The sequence below is a fragment of the Triticum urartu genome, chromosome 6A, assembly GCF_056163025.1.
Source record: "Triticum urartu cultivar PI428250 chromosome 6A, HENAU_Tu73, whole genome shotgun sequence".
NCBI lineage: Eukaryota > Viridiplantae > Streptophyta > Magnoliopsida > Poales > Poaceae > Triticum > Triticum urartu.
In genome coordinates, this window is record NC_141878.1 from 460,765,205 (window position 1) to 460,785,807 (window position 20,603).

A 20,603-nucleotide genomic window follows, 5' to 3' on the forward strand; every position below is an offset into this window, starting at 1 on the left:
TAATGTTGTTATTGCAAGTTAGTTGTGGTCCAAAGTAAAGTGGAAATGGAAATTTCAAATATTGCAAAGTTGTCATGGACAAGGTAATAAAATGCAAGAGTAAAATAAAGAGCGCAAGATGTGCAATAACAATTTTTTAAATCAATAGAGCTAGAGCATTCTGAGGGAGTCTGGATTCCCCACTAGTATGTATGTAATGCGATCTATGCCTAAGCATAATTTGAAGCTCGGATTCCTAAACCATTTTATATGTTTTCATAAGTGGGCGGAGCCAAGTACAAATCGTGCATTCATGTTGAGCCCCATGTCACATACTCCACCGTCGTTCATCTCCACTCGGTTACTGAATGGTGATTAAAAGTTTCCCGATGGACGCAACTAAGGTTGTCTTCATTTATCCCTTATTGCAATGACCAAGGAGGGAGATAGGTACTACATTACAAACCTCTGCAAACCCACCATCGCACACCAATAGTAATGGCCTTTCACACAAAAGAGGCATATGTTGAATGGTCAACTTCACCCAACAACGAGAAGATCATTAATATAAACATATAAAGAGGATGTAAAATCATATCAACATCCAGTTCCTAAACATACTAGGGTTCCTCCACATCCTCAAGAACTACAGAGATTACTCGGACATCAAGATAATAAGCATCATGGAATGAATCAAGGTAAACATGCATGAAGTGCTAAAGTAATACAAAAATGGATCCACACGTTCTAATGTATTACAAAGAGAAGGTGATGGCATAGACGGATGATGATGATGCCCTCTATGGGATGATGCCACGACAGAGCCCTTCTATCAATTGTCCCTCTGGAATCCTTCCGAAGGATAGTGTTCTTCGTTCTAGAAGATTTTATTGTGGCTGTAGACATCTGATCCACGATCCGATTGCGCAGGAGTAAAATACTAGACCATGCAGGGGCGGCAGCGAGTTGTACGACTAGCAATACAAGTGCTCGCGGTCATACCGTGCGCCGTTGCTCACCCAAGTCCCCTTCTTCTACTATAGTGCACGCGGTCCCATTTATTTATTTATTTTAGTATAGTATTTTGTTTTCCCTATTAATGTGATTTTAATACCATAGTGTTGGGATTTTTCCTTGAGCCTTCAAATACTTCTGTGGAAGGAATCCTGGCGAAAACAAATAAAAAGAGCGCACAAACATAGTAAAATCTAGATAATCGTAAAACTAAGGTATGGAATAAAGGCCCTGTTTGGTTCGGTTGTGAATTTCTAAAAGCAGCTGTAAAAAATCTGTTGTGGAAAAACAGCTATGGAAAATCTGATGTGAAAAAGATGTAGGTCATTTGGCAAACTAGTTGATACAGCTTTTTCAGATTTTGGCCCGCGGCGAAATCAGATTTTGGAAAGCACGTCCTGGGCTACTTCTGCTTTTCGTTCAGATTTTAGCAACGGATTTCTGGAATCAGATTCTGCTGGGTTCGCCCTTTGGTTCAGATTCTGCTGCGCGGCAGCGGAATCCATTGATAAAAGCTGAATCAAACAGGGCCAAAAGGTGTAACATAATGGAAAGTCAAAAACATTGGACTCGTCACCTGTCCAGGGGCCGCAAGCTGGTTTTTCATTTGGAGCATACACATACAACTTGTTTTGTAGGTACAAATGAGGCGATTCTGAATGATGCTACTATTTTACCGTTAGAGGGGGTTCCCCTGATGGCTCGCATGCATATCTTGCGCAGTAGGGCTGTTATTCCTAGTTTGGGGCTCTAGTCAGTCGTAGCCCCTCGTGCATACGGTTGAGTCCAACTCAGATCTATGGGCGGACTCCCGATTAGGTTTAAACTCAATTGGGTGGCTTCCTGGACTTGCTTTGTTGCATTTGAAAGTGCAGAGTCGATCTCTCTACCAACATACCCAAATGAACATGTGATTTCCACGGAATATGTGTTTTGGCACATGGCATCAAGATTCGATCATATGTGTGGGTACATTGGTGCAGTCTGTAGGGTTAAATCTATTTGAATAGTCTTGTCTACAGTTGTGGACAACTTGGTGATTGTAACAGGTTCATAAATAGTTTCAACCATAATTGCTAAAACTTACCCATCCTTAATTTTGTTAGCTGATAGATCTTGACAACTCCAACCTTAATTTATAAAACTTTTCAACCGTGACAGTGCCCTAAGGATTCTTTTTCGTGGGAGATGCGAAGGAGAATGCAAGGTAGTGTTATGTTGGATGGTATAATTAGGTGGTTATTATGCGACTTGGTGGATAAATGTAAAGCTAGTCCCCAAATTTTAGATCTTTCATTTCATAGACACCGGAGCCACACTCCTACTTATCATGACCAATGCCCCTGCATGCTTGATAGAACCATGCAAGCTTTTCGTACCTGACATTTTATACACGTTCTTCCTTTTCTCTGACAATACTAGTGTGTTTCGTGAGCTGCTCTCGGATGTCATGAAGAGCGCGCACTCATATATAATCACCCTGAGTGTTGCCGGAGATCCTTATCTCTGGGATTTTTGAAGCTTTGTTGACCAATTTCCCCACTAGTTTCTTCTTGCAAAAGCCCTCTAGCAACTTGTGGATTTGTAGCCATATGGGCGTGGAATTTGTCTTCCTCTTTGTTTGTAAATCCATTGTATGGGTGCAAAAGTATTCCCTAGGAAGAGCCGTGGCCCTTGCTCCATGATCCGCTCTCAATTACCGAGACATGAGACTTGCATGATGAACATGTTGAACCAAATCGCCCGAAAGTGCACCCCTTGTGCGAGGTTCCATGCAGCACGCATCTCGTGGATGTCGTGACGAACACACACTCATGTATAATCGCCCCTAGTGTTATCAGAGATCCTTATCTCCTGGCTTTCTGAAGCTTTGTTGATCAATTTCTCCACTACTTCCTTCTTGCAAAAGCCCTCTTCCAGCTTGTGGGTTCGTAGCCATATAGGCATGGAATTTGTCGTCACTTCCTCTTTGTTGGTGAATCTATCGTATGGGTGCAAAAGTATTTCCGAGAAGTGGAAGAACCGCAATCCTTACTCCATGACCCACTCCCAATTACCGAGACATGAGACTTGCACGATGAGCAAGTTGACCCCGGTCGCCCGAAAGTGGAACCTTGTTTGAGATTCTACGCAACACGCATCTCGCAGAAGAAGGCGCTCGACTGAAGGACGTATATGTCTGCACTCGAGTTAGGGTTAGTAAGCAAACTCCCTCCTAGAGCTCCTGCTCCTCCTCATCAACGATCACATACATTGTAAAATAATCTTCTAAAAATCAAGTTTGTCGAAGAAGACACCAAGGTCCCCAAGGTTTGCTCACTGCGAACCCATGTTCGTGGATGAGTTTGCATCAGAATACGACGCCGTCACGATCTCAAACCCTTGGGCAAGGGGCAAGGCCATGAGGGTTAAAAGGCGGCCGCGAGGGGGGAGGGGGCAACATGAGTCGATCTGCAGACCGATGGGAACTTGGCAGTGGTAGATCGCCATGGATAAGGAATCAACTATGATGAAACGCCGAGAGGACACTAAACCTTACCCGGTTACCTGGGGACTCCATACATGTTGACCTTTTTGTGGAGTAATTCGTTAGTTCGTCATGTTGATGGTGTCTTCTTCTCGACAATGTGTGTGACGTCTCTTGTTGTGTGCTTGGTCGGCCGGTAGTACCCCGATGGTGGGGCAGCTGTATCGGTTTTAGTCACGTTTTCCATAATTAACTGGTGAACTGTTTCTTGCGTAATTATTATTCCCTCTGTTAATTTTTACTGTATAAGATATTCTACATGTTTCCAAATCAGATGTATATGAACACATTTTAGCATGTTTGTTCACTCATTTTATTTCGTTTGTAGTCCGTACTGAAACATATCCAAAACATCTTACGATGGTCAACGGAGAGAGTACATCATACGAGGCAATTGCTTCCGAGTTCTAACTAAAAAGTTTCGTACCAAGCTGGGTTTTTCATGGCCAGCCCGATCTCTGTGTTTGCGGAGGTTCACAGGAGACACATTACTGAACGAGTTAGCGCACGTGAACTTCGTGGAGCTCCATCAACGACGACGGCCGAGCGGGAGAGCACATAATTTCAACGGGAGTTGAAGGCCATGACGGCATACGCCGAGATCGGCGACGAGGCGACGCACGGGGATAGAGAGACCGATGTGTACATGCAGTCACAGCGTGACGTATGGACTCGACACGGACGAAGGTCTCTCACCGAGCCCGTACCTACGCCTGCACTGCATGGCACCGCCCGAAGCTCACGGCCTCGTACGTACCTACCTGTGGCTGTGGGGTGTGGAGAACCAAATTTTGTCCAAATCTGTGGTGCCCGTGCGAGAGAAAAGACATGGATGCCATCCATGCGTACCAGTGCGACTGCTTGGACCTGCCTATGGCCAAGCCAAATGGTACTCGGCGCAGGTAGCTAGGCGCACTCGTGACATTTCTGGCTAAAGTACCCGTGGGGCGTTTTCCACCGGGCTCAGTTTTGGTAGTGTCCAAGGCCAGATTGAGGAGCCATAGCCTATAGCATCGTACGCCCTATTACCACTAACCCATGTATATATAGCTCAAAAAAATTAACCCATGTATATTTATTCTTGCAAATGTAGACAAACTGAGATACAAAAGCCACAACATATCATTAATCTGTGTACTGAAAATATTTTCATTAAGAAATTAATGGAAAGGGGTGATAGCCCGGTCGAAAAATATCATTAATATGTGTCTTTTTTGAAGGCATTGCTATGGAGTCTATTCAAACATGCTCTTCATGGTGAAACCCAATATCTGACCCTGAGTGGTTGGCTCGCGGAAACCTTCCTCGTAGCTCGTTTGCTGTCAAGGACGACGGATGGTGTTGTTGCTTGTTTGTTGCAAGTTGTTTGATGCATCGGTTGTCTTTGCGTTTTTCACTTATTTTTAATGTTTCTTGGCCGAGTGCATTCTCGCTATCTCGACCTATTATTGATATTTGTGTACTTGCAGAGGATGAGTGTAATTGATATCATCTTGATATTTATAAACGGACGCTTTAGCTATTCCTCGGTTGCCTTAAAATCAAAATCACAGCTGTCGATTTTGTTGAAGAAGAGTGAATCCGCAAGCCTGAGATGGGGAGGTAGAAGTCTTCCGCGGGTCGTGGCGTCGAAGCTATAGGTGAGGAAGGTGGTTCGCATGCGAGTGTTGGTAGACCTCTGTCCAATGTGTGTGAGAACTTGTAGGAGACGAGGCGGGAGGGCGGACCAGGGGAAAGGAGGGGAAGAGATCGTCTCTATGCTTTAAGAAAGAAGATAAACAGTGATACCCAGAGGAGGAGGAAAGCATGAGTGCCCTTGGAGCTCAATCGGACGGCTCTCATAAAATCGACTAAAAGCATTTTTCTTATATTGATGACTACCGTATAGGTGGTCCCGTATATTACCCGCAAATATTTCTACTCTCTTACTGATGTATGGGCATGCTTAGAGGCAAAGTGAATACGTAAAAAAAAACCAGTAAATCGATGGTGCACGGATAGGTAACTATTACAGCCGTGCCGTTGTCCTTGGTCTCTGACCATTGTTGAACCGTTGGTTGAGATGCATGCGGGCGTGATTAAGGTGCGTAGAGTTAGCATCGCACATATCCAGACGTGAGCAAGCTGTGATGCATACATAAATCCAACGCCCGTGTGCGTGGTGCGTCGGCCTACGTCGGCTAGTGTCGGTGGACCCAAATCCTCAGCCGCTTCACGACCCGTGTGCGTGAGCGCGGGGCCCGCCCGCCGGGCAAGCCCCCTCCCCACAGTCGGTGGACCCCTGGTCCACACTCCACAGCCGCTCGACGACGCTCGCTCGCTCCACTCCATCGACTGTGCCGCTGTACTCACTCGTACTCACTCCCTTAATTTCTCTGAGCTGTACATGCGATTACAAACCCAATTTACAGCAGTACATTCAACGTATACACCAGACTACCATTCTACTCCGTATGCTCGTATGCCGTCCGTGACAAAGAGCTGCGGGCGTACGTAGTAGCGTAGCAGAGGAGCGTACAGTAGCCAGTGTGGAAAGGAGGGGGCAAAAGGCGATAGGGAAAAGCATGACAACGATATGAACGAAAGGAATCAGACAGCAACCTTCTTATTAGCCTCCTCCATACCCTCTCCCTCCTCCTCTTCCTCGTCTCCTCTTCTTCTTCTCCCCCTTGTCTCGAGAGCAAGCAAGAAGACGACTAGTAGCCGCTAGTAGCATGCGGCAGCAGCGCAAGGGATAGATAAGAGCCGGGGAGACAGAGAGGTATGGGGAAGAAACAAAGCCCTCGTTTCTCTCTGCGTGCGCGCGCGTGTGGGTTTGGGTGCTTGCGAGCTTCGATTTGTTCTCCCGCTCTAGCTTGCTTGTTTCTGAGTGCAACTGCTGGTTTGGATTTCACTGCGGGAGTTTGTTCGTTTGTTCATCCTCGTTCCGCGATTGAGCCCTAACCCTTTGGAGTTTTTCTTCTTCCCCCTCCCCCCCAGCTTCTTCTTGTCCAAGCTTCAGATCGATTCCGGCCAGGCAAAGACACAAACACACATATGAGATAGGTATCGCCTTCTCTACCTTTATCTTTGGTGTTTTCCTCCATCCTCGTCCGAGGGACAGCTTTCTGGCCTCTTCTTCTTTGCACGTTTCCTGAGTTTGTTCTTGGCATGTCTCTCATGGAAAGCGCTGCTTTTTCTTGAAGTGAGGGGAAATTTGCTGCTAGTTCCAACACCGGGCTACCAAAAGGGAAAGGTTACCCTGTTGCCGGTGAGCAGCTGCAGAAAGGGTGAATCTGAGCGGCGATGGCATCCAATTCATCGGCGGCGGCTGTCGCGGCGCTGTTCGGGATTAGGGAAGGGCACCAGCAGGACCAGATGAAGCCGCTGCTCGCCCAGCAGCAGCGGCAGCATGTCGTCGCGCCGCCCAGCGCGCTGTTGACGGCGGGGCCAGACCAGGCGGCCGTGGCGGCGCCACCGGTGAAGAAGAAGAGGACCATGCCAGGTATGATAAGAAACTGCCCTTCATGCAATTCCATTCGTGCATGCATAGCATCTCCTAGCGGACCTCGCTTGGAACTGCTAGGACTTTTTTCTAGATCATTCTGCTAGGAGTTTCCATCGGAGAGATCTTAGATGCAAGAACGGCAACTCTCTCAAGGGCTTGTGGTTTCTCCTTCTGTCGATCTTACTTTATCTGGCCCTTGTTTCTTGATTTCGAAATTTCGATTCACAACAGAAGAGACGCCTCCTTAAATAGGAGTTGCGTTAGAGCCCAAGATTTGTTTTCACTGGATTTATATGGAATGAAAATGGTCCCATATGTTCTTCAGTTCCAGTTCTCTCTCCCGGCCCCTTGTCGAGTGAATTTCTTCCGTGAGCTACCTCGATCCAAACCATGCTGGATGTGGTCGTCACATCTTTTTACTCACTGTATACTTCATTTAAAGCTGCTTGTAGTCTCACCTGAATAGTAGACTAGGGGAAAACCTAATTATTCCTAGTATTCATCCTGTTCATTCTTATTCCCTTTTTTTACTCATTCCAACCTCGGTAGATATACGAGTTTGCGTACGTAATTCCTTGTGCGTTCCAAGTAAAATTCCTTGGAATAAACTGTCAGTGCGGACTCACGGGTCACGAGTACTACCAGTTCAAATTGGAGAAAAAAAATAAAAGTTTTCTTGCAAGATTCCATGTACATGAGCTGTTATCCTCTTCACCCTTTTGCTCCTTGTTCCTCTTGCCAATTATGAGAGATACAGAGATAGTATAGGGGCCATGACGCGATCGTCGTCAATTCCTTTGTTCCCTATATTAGTTGCTGCAAATGCCCTTTTGCGTGTTTTCTTCCCCGAAGTCTCATGCAAATATTCTCCCCTTTGTTGCCTCCATTTGTCCCTTCCTCACCAAAACCAAAGGAAGAAACACCAGCAGTACGTTAACTGCTACCTCTCTCCCTCACACCATGCACCATTATTAGTCATAAGCTAATCGCGCACCGTTGCCTTATCACGCATTAGTACTTGTTTGCAAAACATGGCAACTTCTGTGCCCCTACCATTTCAAGCTCATTGTGCATGTTAATGCACAACCGTTACTATGCATGCTCAGTTGCTCACTACCTACATTAATTCTAGTGATCGATCGATATCAGATGTGCAATTGAGTTGGTTATGTTGCATTGATACATAACATACATGCAGACCCTGACGCGGAGGTAATCGCGCTGTCGCCCAAGACGCTGATGGCGACGAACCGGTTCGTGTGCGAGGTGTGCAACAAGGGGTTCCAGCGGGAGCAGAACCTGCAGCTGCACCGGCGCGGGCACAACCTGCCGTGGAAGCTGAAGCAGAAGGACCCGAACCAGGTGCAGCGGCGGCGGGTGTACCTGTGCCCGGAGCCGACGTGCGTGCACCACGAGCCCGGCCGCGCGCTGGGCGACCTCACCGGCATCAAGAAGCACTTCTGCCGCAAGCACGGCGAGAAGAAGTGGAAGTGCGACAAGTGCGCCAAGCGCTACGCCGTGCAGTCCGACTGGAAGGCGCACTCCAAGATCTGCGGCACCCGCGAGTACCGCTGCGACTGCGGCACCCTATTCTCACGGTATGTACGCACGTACTTGCTACTACCTCCCGTTGCTCGCTCGTTATACCTGCCTTACGTACGCACCGCCGCACACATGCATGCACGCACGGTTTTGCCAAGGACAAATCTGCGTTGGTCTCGGCATTGCATGCATGCACGCACCCAGGCGGCAAAGATATTGAATACTCCCATTTTTCATGGTCTACGTGCCGTCTTTCGATCGATGGATGACCTTTTGTGCTGGTGAGTGGTGACCCAAAACCTGCTGAGTGAGGGCCGGGTTAGGGTTTTGTCTGAACTGTCGCGCGCTTCTCTAGTGCATGCTTAATTTGTTTAAGGGAAGGTTTGCATGCCCGTGGAAGAGTGGGAAAGACGGAGAGAGAATGCCACACGTACGGGGGGACAAGATAAATCTGGGAATTAACCGAATGGGAACCTGCGTACACAGTCACACACACGTGATGCAAGTGTTCCCAGCTAATTCGTGTAGTTATCTTACTACCTACCATATGCATCTTGGTTGTATTCCCTTGCACGAGTACAGATGCACGCCGTACGCGTGCGTCACAGGCCACACTGCTGCTTGGATGATTACCCCGGGACGTCAATGTAGCACAATCTTCGCCCAAGCACGAGAGCATGGGCACACGTACACGCACGTTACACACACACTGACATACTCCCACAATTGGGTCGCCACGTAAGCAAGCTGGTCTGCCCGCATTGTCATGTGAGCTGGCTGCGTAGCTAGATGCGGCGCAGTGCCTTCCGTTGGCCGTGCCAGAAGCTCGATCAGAGCTAGCACGGCCAGGTTCACACACTTCACAGCTTTTCCTTGGATACGTTTACTCGATCCAGGCCCTCACAACCCTTCACGTGGGTGCAATTCTCAGGAGCTAGCAGCACAGCGAGATTCTCTCTCTCTCTCTCTCTCTCTCTCTCTCTCTCTCTCTACATCATTGAAGCATCTGGGCTGGAGCGGGTTGGTGACCCTATCTTTCACTAGCTCGGCACACATTTCTCTAATGGGGAGGAGGCGTATATGGGATGTATCGGCAGAAGCTGCCTTGATTGAGATATGAATTTTAATCATTTTCTTTTCACGGCAACTGCTCTCTTCATGCAACATCTCATTCAGATCAATAATTCTCAAGGACCCGGGACCCCCTCTCCCCTACTCCTAGCTAGGGATCGGTACAGCAGCCCTTGTTTTTCCTCTCATCTTCTTCCGGATCCAGTAATTCTTGATTGGTTACTCGGGATGCGAGCTTTACTGCAAATCAAGTCTTCTGAGGTGCTTACCCCATGGAAACCCTAGTGTCAGCTAACCGCGCAAATTTGTGCCTTGCTGCCTTTTCTCCTTGGAAGCTCTCTCCTGTGAGGAATCTAGCCATCCGATCCGTAGCTACTAGTACTAGCATAACATGAGAAGCAACCCGCTTAACTTGTTTCCTCCTTTTCCTCCTTGATTGACATGAGTTTCTGGGATCTCGAGCTGTCATTGAGTGTGAAAGAAGTGAAACCAACAGCTACAGTCAGATCCTACACCACAGACTCGAATGTATAAGTATAATTTAGGGACATATTATCTGATTGAAAATAAGTGTTACAAAGAGCTTCATAGAGACTATACTTTAATTTTGCGTTAGCGTGCGATGAATATTCGCCTCAAGTAATTAAATTCTCGTAACGCCCTAGAATATGCAATTATGAAAAAAAAACTGAGGGAAGGCGAGACTTTTGTGGGTAAAGTGATGTAAATATAGCGGCAAGAGTACTTATTAAAAGTTTATTACAGGACATATATGTGATGCTTATTAAATCCGCGTAAACTATGGGGTTGTTGATTCATGGAGTGACTAAAGTTCAGCAAAGGTCCCTCACTTTTATCCACATTAAAAAAAGATTGAGGGATCCATAGAACTTATCTAACATTGAAAAAGAAAAGTAAAGGCTTCTCATTAACTCATCTCTCACTATAGGTGAAAACATAAACAAAACTCATTATAGTTTGGATAATTTTGTAACACTTTATGCATTAGAAACATAAAAAGTACAATAATAAAACTAATATTTGTTAATATGGGATAATAAGCAGTCACTTAAGCTCAGTTTGATTCACTTTGGAGTGAAATTAGACTTGCAATTTGATGTCACGGGGAGACAGATTCAAGGAACGAGATTTCGCGAAACATTAAAGGCCACTTTGATTTGTATGATCCTAAAACACAGGAATAGGAAAATTGCAAGATTGAAATATCATGCCCATTCGAATTCTATAGGGCTTGGTTTGTTTGATCACGTCGCAGGAAAGACAAAAGATTCTTGACTGGCCGCTATTTTTCATGTGAAGTGCAAAGAAATCCGTAGGACAATTTCTTATCGGATTTAGTCCTATGTATCAAACAGCCTATATTGGAGAACTTCCCTTTTTAAGATATAGCATCGATTGATGCACACAGCTCTCTACTACTGCATAGTTTTAACATCTATAGTGTGTGATACAATAGGACAAGGCCATGCAAACCAAATACTCCCTCTGTTCCTAAATATTTGTTTTTTTAGAGATTTCAAATGGACTATCACATACGGATGTATATACACATATTCTAGAATATAGATTCACTCATTTTGCTCTGTATGTAGTCACTTGTTGAAATCTCTAGAAAGACAAATATTTAGGAATGGAGGGAGTAGTAATAAGATTACAAAATCTGAACTTTCAAATGAAAAATCCGTAAGGATTCCAATCCTCCAATATTTCTTCCTTTGAACCAAAAAATCCCTTAAATGAATTACGTCAATATTTCTTTGGAAATCCTTTGAACCAAAAATATCTCTTCAATGAATCCTCCAATATTTCTTTGAAAATCCTTTGAACCAAAAAAATCCCTTAAATGGATCTGTAAGGTTTATTTTAGCAACTTGTTTCATATTTCTTTTGTTTACCCTTGCTTACTATGGATACAATCATATAGATGGAAAATTTCAAGAAGGCAAGCTAAAATTCCAAAAGAGAGGGAAAGAGACATAAATTGTGGATTATCCAACAGTTAAACTGGTTACATGATCGCCAGACAATTTTTGACATCCAATACACACTTATAAATAAAAGATAAAAATATACCATTGACGTACAACAATTCATCATATTTTTCTTAACACAGTACAATCGCATATGCTTAGATTCACGCACATACACTTATCTTTAGACTACCCACGGTAGGAGTAACATAGTACTCCCTCCATTCCAAAATATAGTGCGCCCGCGCTTCTCGAGGTTCAACTTTGACCATAAATTTAACCAACGAGACCAACTGGGGCGGGAGAAAAAATTATATAATTGAAAACTTCTTTCGAATACGAATTCACTGATATAATTTTTGCTCCCGCCGCAATCGGTCTTGATAGTTAAATTTACGGTCAAAGTTGAAGCACGTGAATAGAGGAAGCACTACATTGTGGAACGGAGGGAGTAGATGGTAACATCACACTTATCTAGACAAAATAGATTATGTGACATGTAATTAATGAAGAAAGAGAGGCATGTGGTAACATAGCTACTTACAATAACATCACACATATTAAGAAAAGATAAGTCTACAACCTAATAAATGAAGTGATTCATGAGACAATACATATGTTACTACCCATTGTGGAGGTAGTAATATAGACTAGTAACATATGCATGTTACTACTCTAAGTTAGTCCCCAGTGTGACTAGTCTTATGAACGCACGCACACACATCCTACCGCTATGATTATGATTACATCTGATATACTTATTAGCTGGCACAAATATTGAGATCTTCGTCAAACAATTCATGGTAGTCACACCCCTTATATATATGCATGCATAGATGCTTTTTTTTCCTCTAAACAAAAGTGGCTATACTGTACTCAGCTGCCCGTCCACGCCCGTTTTTTTTTGCTGAGGGGGTACAGTGCACCCAAGTTTTTTCTATATGCAACATGCTGTAAAAAATACAGAATATTTGGTACTACACTGTTGGCTTTGCACGGATGACAAGACAGCATATATGGCTTGCATCTGGGCAACTTCACGTGTTCCCAGTGTGACTGTGAAGCAGTACTGTCCTTACATTCCAGTCCTAGCATTTCATGAGGCAAATAAAACCCTTGTTTGACATAGGAGTATTTTGCAAGCAACTCATGCATAGGAGTACTACACTGTGTGCAGCGCTCTATACCTATACTTTGTCTTTAATTTGGCTATTATGATGCAACTGCAGGCTGCAGCATGTTATGTTCATGCGTATAGGAGCACTCAACCGTCACTAACTACTTCTGCATGCACTCATGCATGTTTCCATGCAGGAGGGACAGCTTTATCACCCACAGGGCCTTCTGCGACGCCCTCGCCCAGGAAAGCGCGCGGCTGCCGCCCGGGGCCGGCCACCTCTACGGCGCCACCGGCGCGGCCAACATGGCACTCAGCCTCTCGCAGGTCGGCTCCTCTCTCCACGACGCGCACGGTCAATACCACCAGGCGTCCTCGGATCTCCTCCGCTTCGGCGGTGGCGGTGGCGGCGGCATGGCTGCCCGCCTCGACCACCTCCTGTCGTCGTCCAACGCCCCGTCCTTCCGCCACCTGCCACCTCCACAAGCGCCGCCCTTCCACCTCGGCTCGGCGCAGGAGTTCGTCGACGGGAATGGATCGCCCGCGTTCTTGCAGGGCAAACCGTTCCACGGCCTCATGCAGCTCCCGGATCTCCAGGGAAACGGCTCCGGCGGCACGTCGTCGTCGGCTCCTGGTCTTTTCAACCTGGGATACATCGCCAACAGTGGCAATAGCTCCGGTACCTCCAGCCACGGCCACGCGAGTCAGGGACACATGGCCAATGACCAGATCAGCGAAGGAGGCGGCGGCGGAGGTGCTGGTTCTGAGAATTCGGGCGCGGCGTTCTTCAGCGCCGGTGGGAACTTTTCCGGTGGCGACCACCAGGTTGCTCCTTCTGGGATGTACAACGAGCAATCCGTGATGATGCCGCAGATGTCGGCGACGGCGCTGCTCCAGAAGGCGGCGCAGATGGGCTCTAGCACAAGCGCAGACGGCGGTGGCGCGTCCGTGTTCGGTGGTTTCATGGGCTCGTCCGTTCCGCAGGGCCGCGCACCCATGCTCGACCAGGGACAGATGCACCTGCAGAGCCTGATGAACTCGCTGGCCGGCGGCGGCAATGGTGGCGGAATGTTTGGCGGCGCCAACGGCCGCGGCATGATTGATCCGAGGCTGTATGATATGGATCAGCACGAGGTCAAATTTAGCCAGGGCCGTGGCGGCGGCGTCGGCGGCGGGGACGTGACGCGGGACTTTCTTGGCGTCGGTGGCAGAGGGGACATGATGAGGGGGATGTCGGTGGCAAGGGGAGAGAACCACAGCGGCAGCAACATGAGCTTCTTGGAGGCGGAGATGAAGTCGGCCTCGTCGCCATTCAATGGAGGCAGGATGCAGTGAAGAGCTTGTAGAAAGGCATTGAGCTGGCTTGCTGAAGCTCCATCCTATAGTGAGCGAGTTGGGATCTTGGGATACATCATACATCCATGGAACAAGCTGTTTACAAAGGTTTGCACTTGGCAGCACAAATCTTTTGACTTGAGAGAGCAAGGTTGGGATTCCTCTACCAATTCATGAAGAGCCAGATCAACCGGAACCGTGAGACGAGACTATATATTTAGTGGCTGCTTTCCTGTTCATGTTTTGTTACTGTAGTTGAACCTTGTTAAATTGGGTTAATTCATACCGTCCGGAAGAGATAGTTGCATATACCGTAAGGTTTGTAGCTCGCTTTGTGAGGGATGATCAAAACTTGACCACCCCAACTCAATCTATTTTGTTCTTGCTCTTTCTTCACTATGAACTAGCAGAATCAGGCCTGCATTTGCGCGGATAGATTTCCTTTTATCATTGTATATTGTATTCATGTTTTTCTCTTTCTACTAATATAATACTTCCCTTGTCACTAAATATAAAACGTATTTGCAAAAAAGGTTTTATATCTAGTTACAAGGGCAGAATTATGACCTGGTAGTGAATGCTCCCGCGAGCCGGCAGGTTAGCGCTTGGTGCATCGGGATGCCAGGCTGAACCATCAATGGCGCAATTTTGGTGGGGTGATGATGCTAGCCATAAGAGAATGCATTAGAGCAACTCCACTCGTTTGACCCCCCCCAGCGCATAGGCCGGTGCTTCGGATACTCGCCCGACGCTTTTTAGGCCCTAAGGGTAATCTAGGTCCCAGCCACGTCCCCAGGTGCCGCCCCCAAGGCGTCGTAAATTCGAACCTGTCCATTCCCGCTGCCAAAAAACGCCACAAGTCTGGCGATCAGCGACACAAAGTCCCGGCGATCGGCGATCACCTTGCCACAGTTCGGTGATCAATAAAAAGTTCGGCGTTCAAAAGAAAGGACGTGTAGGCAATGCATTAAACGACGGCGTCGGCCTCCGGCGTCGAACCCGCCGTGCGCGTCGCCGTCGGCATAGCCAGGCGAGGGCGTGCAACCCCAGCGGTGTGGCGACGACGAGAAGCCGGCTGGCAACCCGACCCTCTGCTGGCTCCAGGACGCGTACGGGCCGTGGCCGCCGCCGGGTGGATTCATCATCCCCGCGCGAGACGCCTCGGCTTGTTCGGCCGCGCGATCTGCCTGCTCCGCCACGGCCGCCGCCAGCGCCGCCCTGTCCCGGGCCTTCTTGGTGTTAGCCCTGTTCCACCGGTCGGTGGTGACAGCCTCCCGGCGCTGAACTTTCGCCTTCCAGTCGGTGTTAAACATGCCCGGGGGCTTGGACAACGGCGCCCTCTGCTTTCTCTGCTCCGGCTGGGTGGTGGCGGTGGCGTTGGCATCGGTGGTGGCGCGGGGGGGGGGGGGCATGTACTTCTTCGGCGGCATGGCGGCTGGATGAAGCGGAGGAGAATGGCGGGAGGAAGAGGGAATTGAGGGAAACGGAGGGGGGAAAGCAGGGGGGAGGGAGCGGCGGGTGACGATGACATGTACCTAGGGTAGGGCAATAAACCTGATCTAAGAACCCCTCCCAAGGACACTTCCCTACAATCTAAGACAATCAAAGGACAGCAAGTTCTACGGACTGGAATCACCTGAGTGCATACCCACTCGACTGATATCTCCACTCGAATATCCCAATTCCATTCGACCAGTACGTCATCACTCGACCATACAAGAAACCACTCGGAGTATAGAAGATCAAGCGTCATTCAGGATGGCAACGGTCAGGCGTTCACTCCGTAGTATTAATGACCAGTTATAAGACTTTATTGCTGGCGTTACCAGTTACGCCTCGCCTTAATGTACATTGAACTCTTTGTAACGTGGGCTGGCTGGGGTCCTGGCGCACTCTATATAAGCCACCCCCCTCCACTGGGACAAGGGTTCACACCCCCTGTAACTTCACGCATAATCCAATCGACCAAGCCTCCGGGCACCGAGACGTAGGGACGTTACTTCCTCCGCGAAGGGCCTGAACTCGTACATCTTGCGTGGACAATCTCACCGTAGCTAGGATCTTGCCTCTACATTCCTACCCCCCCTATTCTACTGCAAGACTTAGAACCACGACAGTTGGCGCCCGCTGTGGGGCAGGTGTCTTAGCGACTTTCCGGTGAGGTTGTGATTTCTCTGAGTCCTTTCATCATGGTTTTCGGTGGAGGTTTGGCTGAGGGCCGCGAGATCCGTCTCGACGCGCTCGTCTTCATCGCCAACGACTCCGCTTGGCTTCAGGAAGCTCCTCTCGACGTCGAGGCGCTCCCCGTCCGTGGGGCGACACACTTTCCCGCGTGCATTCACGGTGTCCTTCTGCGGCAGCCGTCGACTCAGTATCGGTCAGCTCCCGCGGTATCTTTGCTCCCCACTGTTCACCGTCGCAAGCGATCCGGTCGGTCGCGGCTCCAGCGGTGGGTGAAGCATGCGGTGGCACGTCAGTCCGCCACCCCTCAAGTCGCGGCGATCGAGCCCGGCGAATCTCTCTACGGCCTGTTCGACCTATCGACTGGCTCCGTCGAGACCATGTCCGAGTGCGACAGCAGCGACCCCGCGGCGGAGGTCCTGATGGTCAACACGCCATGCAGCCCCCCTGGCATGTGTCGCAACGGCGGCGGCGATCTGTCGCACGTTCATGAAGAGTATCACCCAGAAACTCTCTCTCTTCTCAGCAGAGGGAGGAACTTCACCGCCGTGAAGGAAATATGCCCTAGAGGCAATACTAAAGTTGTTATTTATATTTCCTTATATCATGATAGATGTTTATTATTCATGCTAGAATTGTATTAACCGGAAACTTAGTACATGTGTGAATACATAGACAAACAAAGTGTCCCTAGTTTGCCTCTACTTGACTAGCTCGTTGAATTGATGATGGTTATGTTTCCTAACCATAGACATGAGTTGTCATTTGATTAATGGGATCACATCATTAGAGAATGATGTGATTGAGTTGACCCATCCGTTTAGCTTAGCACGATGATTGTTTAGTTTGTTGCTATTGCTTTCTTCATGACTTATACATGTTCCTATGACTATGAGATTATGCAACTGCCGAGTACCGGAGGAACACTTTGTGTGCTACCAAATGTCACAACGTAACTGGGTGATTATAAAGGTGCTCTACAGGTGTCTCCGATGGTACTTGTTGAGTTGGCATAGATAGAGATTAGGATTTGTCACTCCAATTGTCAGAGAGGTATCTCTGGGTCCTCTCGGTAATGCACATCACTATAAGCCTTGCAAGCATTGTGACTAATGAGTTAGTTGCGGGATGATGTATTACGGAACGAGTAAAGAGACTTGCTGGTAACGAGATTGAACTAGGTATGAGGATACCGACGATCGAATCTCGGGAAAGTAACATACCGATGACAAAGGGAACAACGTATGTTGTTATGCGGTTTGACCGATAAAGATATTCGTAAAATATGTAGGAACCAATCCATGTTCCGCTATTGGTTATTGACCGGAGACGAGTCTCGGTCATGTCTACATAGTTCTCGAACCCGTAGGGTCCGCACGCTTAAAGTTCGGTGACGGTCGGTATTATGAGTTTATGTTTTTTATGTACCAAAGGTAGTTCGGAGTCCCGGATGTGATCACGGGCATTACGAGGAGTCTCGAAATGGCCGAGACGTAAATATTGATATATTGGACGGTTATATTCGGACACTGGAAGTGTTCCGGATGGTTTCGGAGAAAACCGGAGTGCCAGAGGGGTTACCGGAACCCCCTGGGAAAGAATTGGGCCTTAGTGGGCCTGAGGGGAGAGAGAGGGCAGCAGCCCAGGAGGTGGCGCACCCCCTCCCATGAGGAGTCCAAATTGGACTAGGGGAGGGGGGCGCGGCCCCTCTTTCCCTCTCCCTCTCCCTCTCTTTCCTTCCCCCTTCCCCCTTCCTAGTAGGACTAGGAAAGGATGAATCCTACTCCTACTAGGAGGAGGATTCCTCCTCTCGTTGGGGCACACCAAGGCCGGCCGGCCTCCCCCCTTGCTCCTTTATATACGGGGATGGGGGGCACCCAAAGACACACAAGTTGATTGTTCCAAGCCGTGTGCGGTGCCCCCTCCACTGTAATCCACCTCGATCATATCGTAGCAGTGCTTAGGCGAAGCCCTGCGTCGGTAACAACATCATCACCGTCATCACGTTGTCGTGCTGACGGAACTCTCCCTCGAAGCTCTACTGGATCGGAGTTCATGGGACGTCATCGAGCTGAATGTGTGGTGAACTTGGAGGTGCCGTGCATTCTGTACTTGGATCAGTCGGATCGTGAAGACGTACAACTACATCAAACGCGTTCTCATAACGCTTCCGCTTATGGTCTACGAGGGTACGTGGACGATACTCTCCCCTCTCGTTGCTATGCATCACCATGATCTTGCGTGTGCGTAGGAATTTTTTTGAAATTACTGCGTTCCACAACACGCTGCAATATGGAGACCCTCCACCCGCCCGTTGTTGGAGAGACCTCTGAGGCTCGGGCCTTGGAGGTAGCGCGATTGGCCACTTTGGCTAAGCGCACTCGACTGGAGAACCTTCAGCATGCACTCGACGACTGTGCTCGGCGACAGATCCCGGAATCCAGTCGATGACAGCGGCAATTTTTCCCGCCAGAACCGCAGGTATACTACACTCCGATTCAAAACCTTACGGCTGCGGCCCGCATAGCAGAATCCATTCAGCCGTCCCAGTCGGAAGCTAGTAGAGGTTTGATGCAGATCAGAGCGCTGCTCTGAGCAGCAGGAGAGCAGAACTCTGCAGTATCTCAGTCGCGTAACAGAATTCATAGCAGATCTGTAGTAGCTGACACTGTTCAATTGGCTCACAGCCCAAGATCGCCTCCGCGACGTGAAGGACAAGGGCACCGCCAAGGGCAGTACTTGGGTCGGAACCACGAGCAGCCCGATCATCGGCTCGACCGTGATGACCGCCGTCGAGTGCCTACACCCCCTCCGAGTGGCGAATCATATGTGCCCCGGCATTATGATGATAGGCGCCCGTACAGTGAAGAACGGAGGAGGCTATTCGACCCAAGAGAGCCAGAGTTTGATGCAAGGTCAATTTTGGTGCAAGGTTTGGTAGACAAGAATCGAGCACATAGAGAAGGGCAGGACAGAGATCGCCCGACTGGAAGCAGAGTGCATGTTTCTGGTTCTGAGTGTTTTAGCAGAGCCATCAGGGCTGCAGAGATCCCTCCCAACTTTAGGTTGGCGACTGGGGTTAGTAAGTTCACTGGTGAATCGAAGCCTGACATCTGGCTTGAGGACTACCGAGTGGCTGTGTAGATCGGTGGAGGAAACGATGAAGTTGCCATGAAGCACCTTCCCCTGATGCTTGAAGGGTCAGCTAGAGCTTGGTTGAATCAGTTGGCTCCAGGCAGTATTTTCAGCTGGGAAGAGTTGGCCCGAGTGTTTTGTCAGAATGTTTGAGGGCACGTGCAAACGGCCAGCATGATTGACAGAATTGCAACATTGCGTGCAAAAGCCGAATGAAACTTTGAGGGATTACATCCAGAGGTGGACCACTTTACACCACTGAGGGAGTCCTGGACTAAGGGGTCCTCGGGCGTCTGGCCTGTTATCCATGGGCCGGATTGATGGGCTGTGAAGACATGAAGGCCGAAGACTGCACCGTGTCCGGATTGGACTCTACTTGGCGTGGAAGGCAAGCTTGGCGACCGAAGATTCCTTCTTATGTAACCGACTCCATGTAAACCCTAGATCCCCTCGATGTCTATATAAACCGAAGGGGGTAGTCCAGAAAGGACATCACATATACTCTTTACCATACCCACATAGGCTAGACTTCTAGGGTTTAGCCATTACGATCTTGTGGTAGATCCACTCTTGTAACACTCATATTCATCAATATCAATCAAGCAGGACATAGGGTTTTACCTCCATAGAGAGGGCCCGAACCTGGGTAAACATTGTGTCCCCCGTCTCCTGTTACCATCGATCCAAGACGCATAGTTCGGGACCCCCTACCCGAGATCCGCCGGTTTTGACACCGACATTGGTGCTTTCATTGAGAGTTCCACTGTGCGGTCGATGAAAGGCTCGATGGCTCGCCTTGTCATTAAAGACAATATTACCGCAGGGGTAGTTTTGGCCTCGGGCCAAACTCTTCGGCTGGGCGACTTTACTATGATCGCCCGTTCGGCCGCAGGGCCGACGATGACCTCTCGGGCCATCGAAAATCCCCTTCGCATCAACTCCGAGCACTCCAAGCAGATGGATCCGGTTGAGTTTTCGTCCTTAAACGAGCTCCTAGATCGCATTGCTGCTTTGGGAATCGCCATAGATTACGATCAGATCGGGCCTAAAACCGATCAGGGAGAAACCGAAATCCCACCGATCACCCACCAGATCGCAGCAGTCCTGGAGCAGGACGACGAGTCTTCTTCTATATTGAAGACGGACTATGTTCGGGTCGCCGTTCATGAAGAGCCTGATACTCACCCACGAAAGGACGCAACCAACCCTCCGAACATAGCATCG

At 48.5% G+C, this 20,603-nt stretch overlaps 1 protein-coding gene across 2 annotated transcripts; it reads left to right on the plus strand.

The window, feature by feature from the left end:
• The first annotated feature begins 6,114 nt into the window (after window positions 1–6,114).
• On the plus strand, window positions 6,115–14,459 carry LOC125514072 (protein indeterminate-domain 4, chloroplastic). 2 transcript variants are annotated; one of them, XM_048679322.1, is made up of 5 exons: window positions 6,115–6,401; window positions 6,500–6,565; window positions 6,706–7,004; window positions 8,206–8,605; window positions 12,926–14,459. In XM_048679322.1, the coding sequence occupies exons 3-5, from the start codon at window positions 6,806–6,808 to the stop codon at window positions 14,061–14,063; spliced, it is 1,737 nt and encodes a 578-aa protein (XP_048535279.1). In that variant the 5' UTR covers window positions 6,115–6,401; window positions 6,500–6,565; window positions 6,706–6,805; the 3' UTR covers window positions 14,064–14,459. The 2 variants fall into 2 exon arrangements, with proteins under 2 accessions (XP_048535279.1, XP_048535278.1); XM_048679321.2 differs by having other exon boundaries at window positions 6,115–6,281.
• The last annotated feature ends 6,144 nt before the right edge of the window (window positions 14,460–20,603 follow it).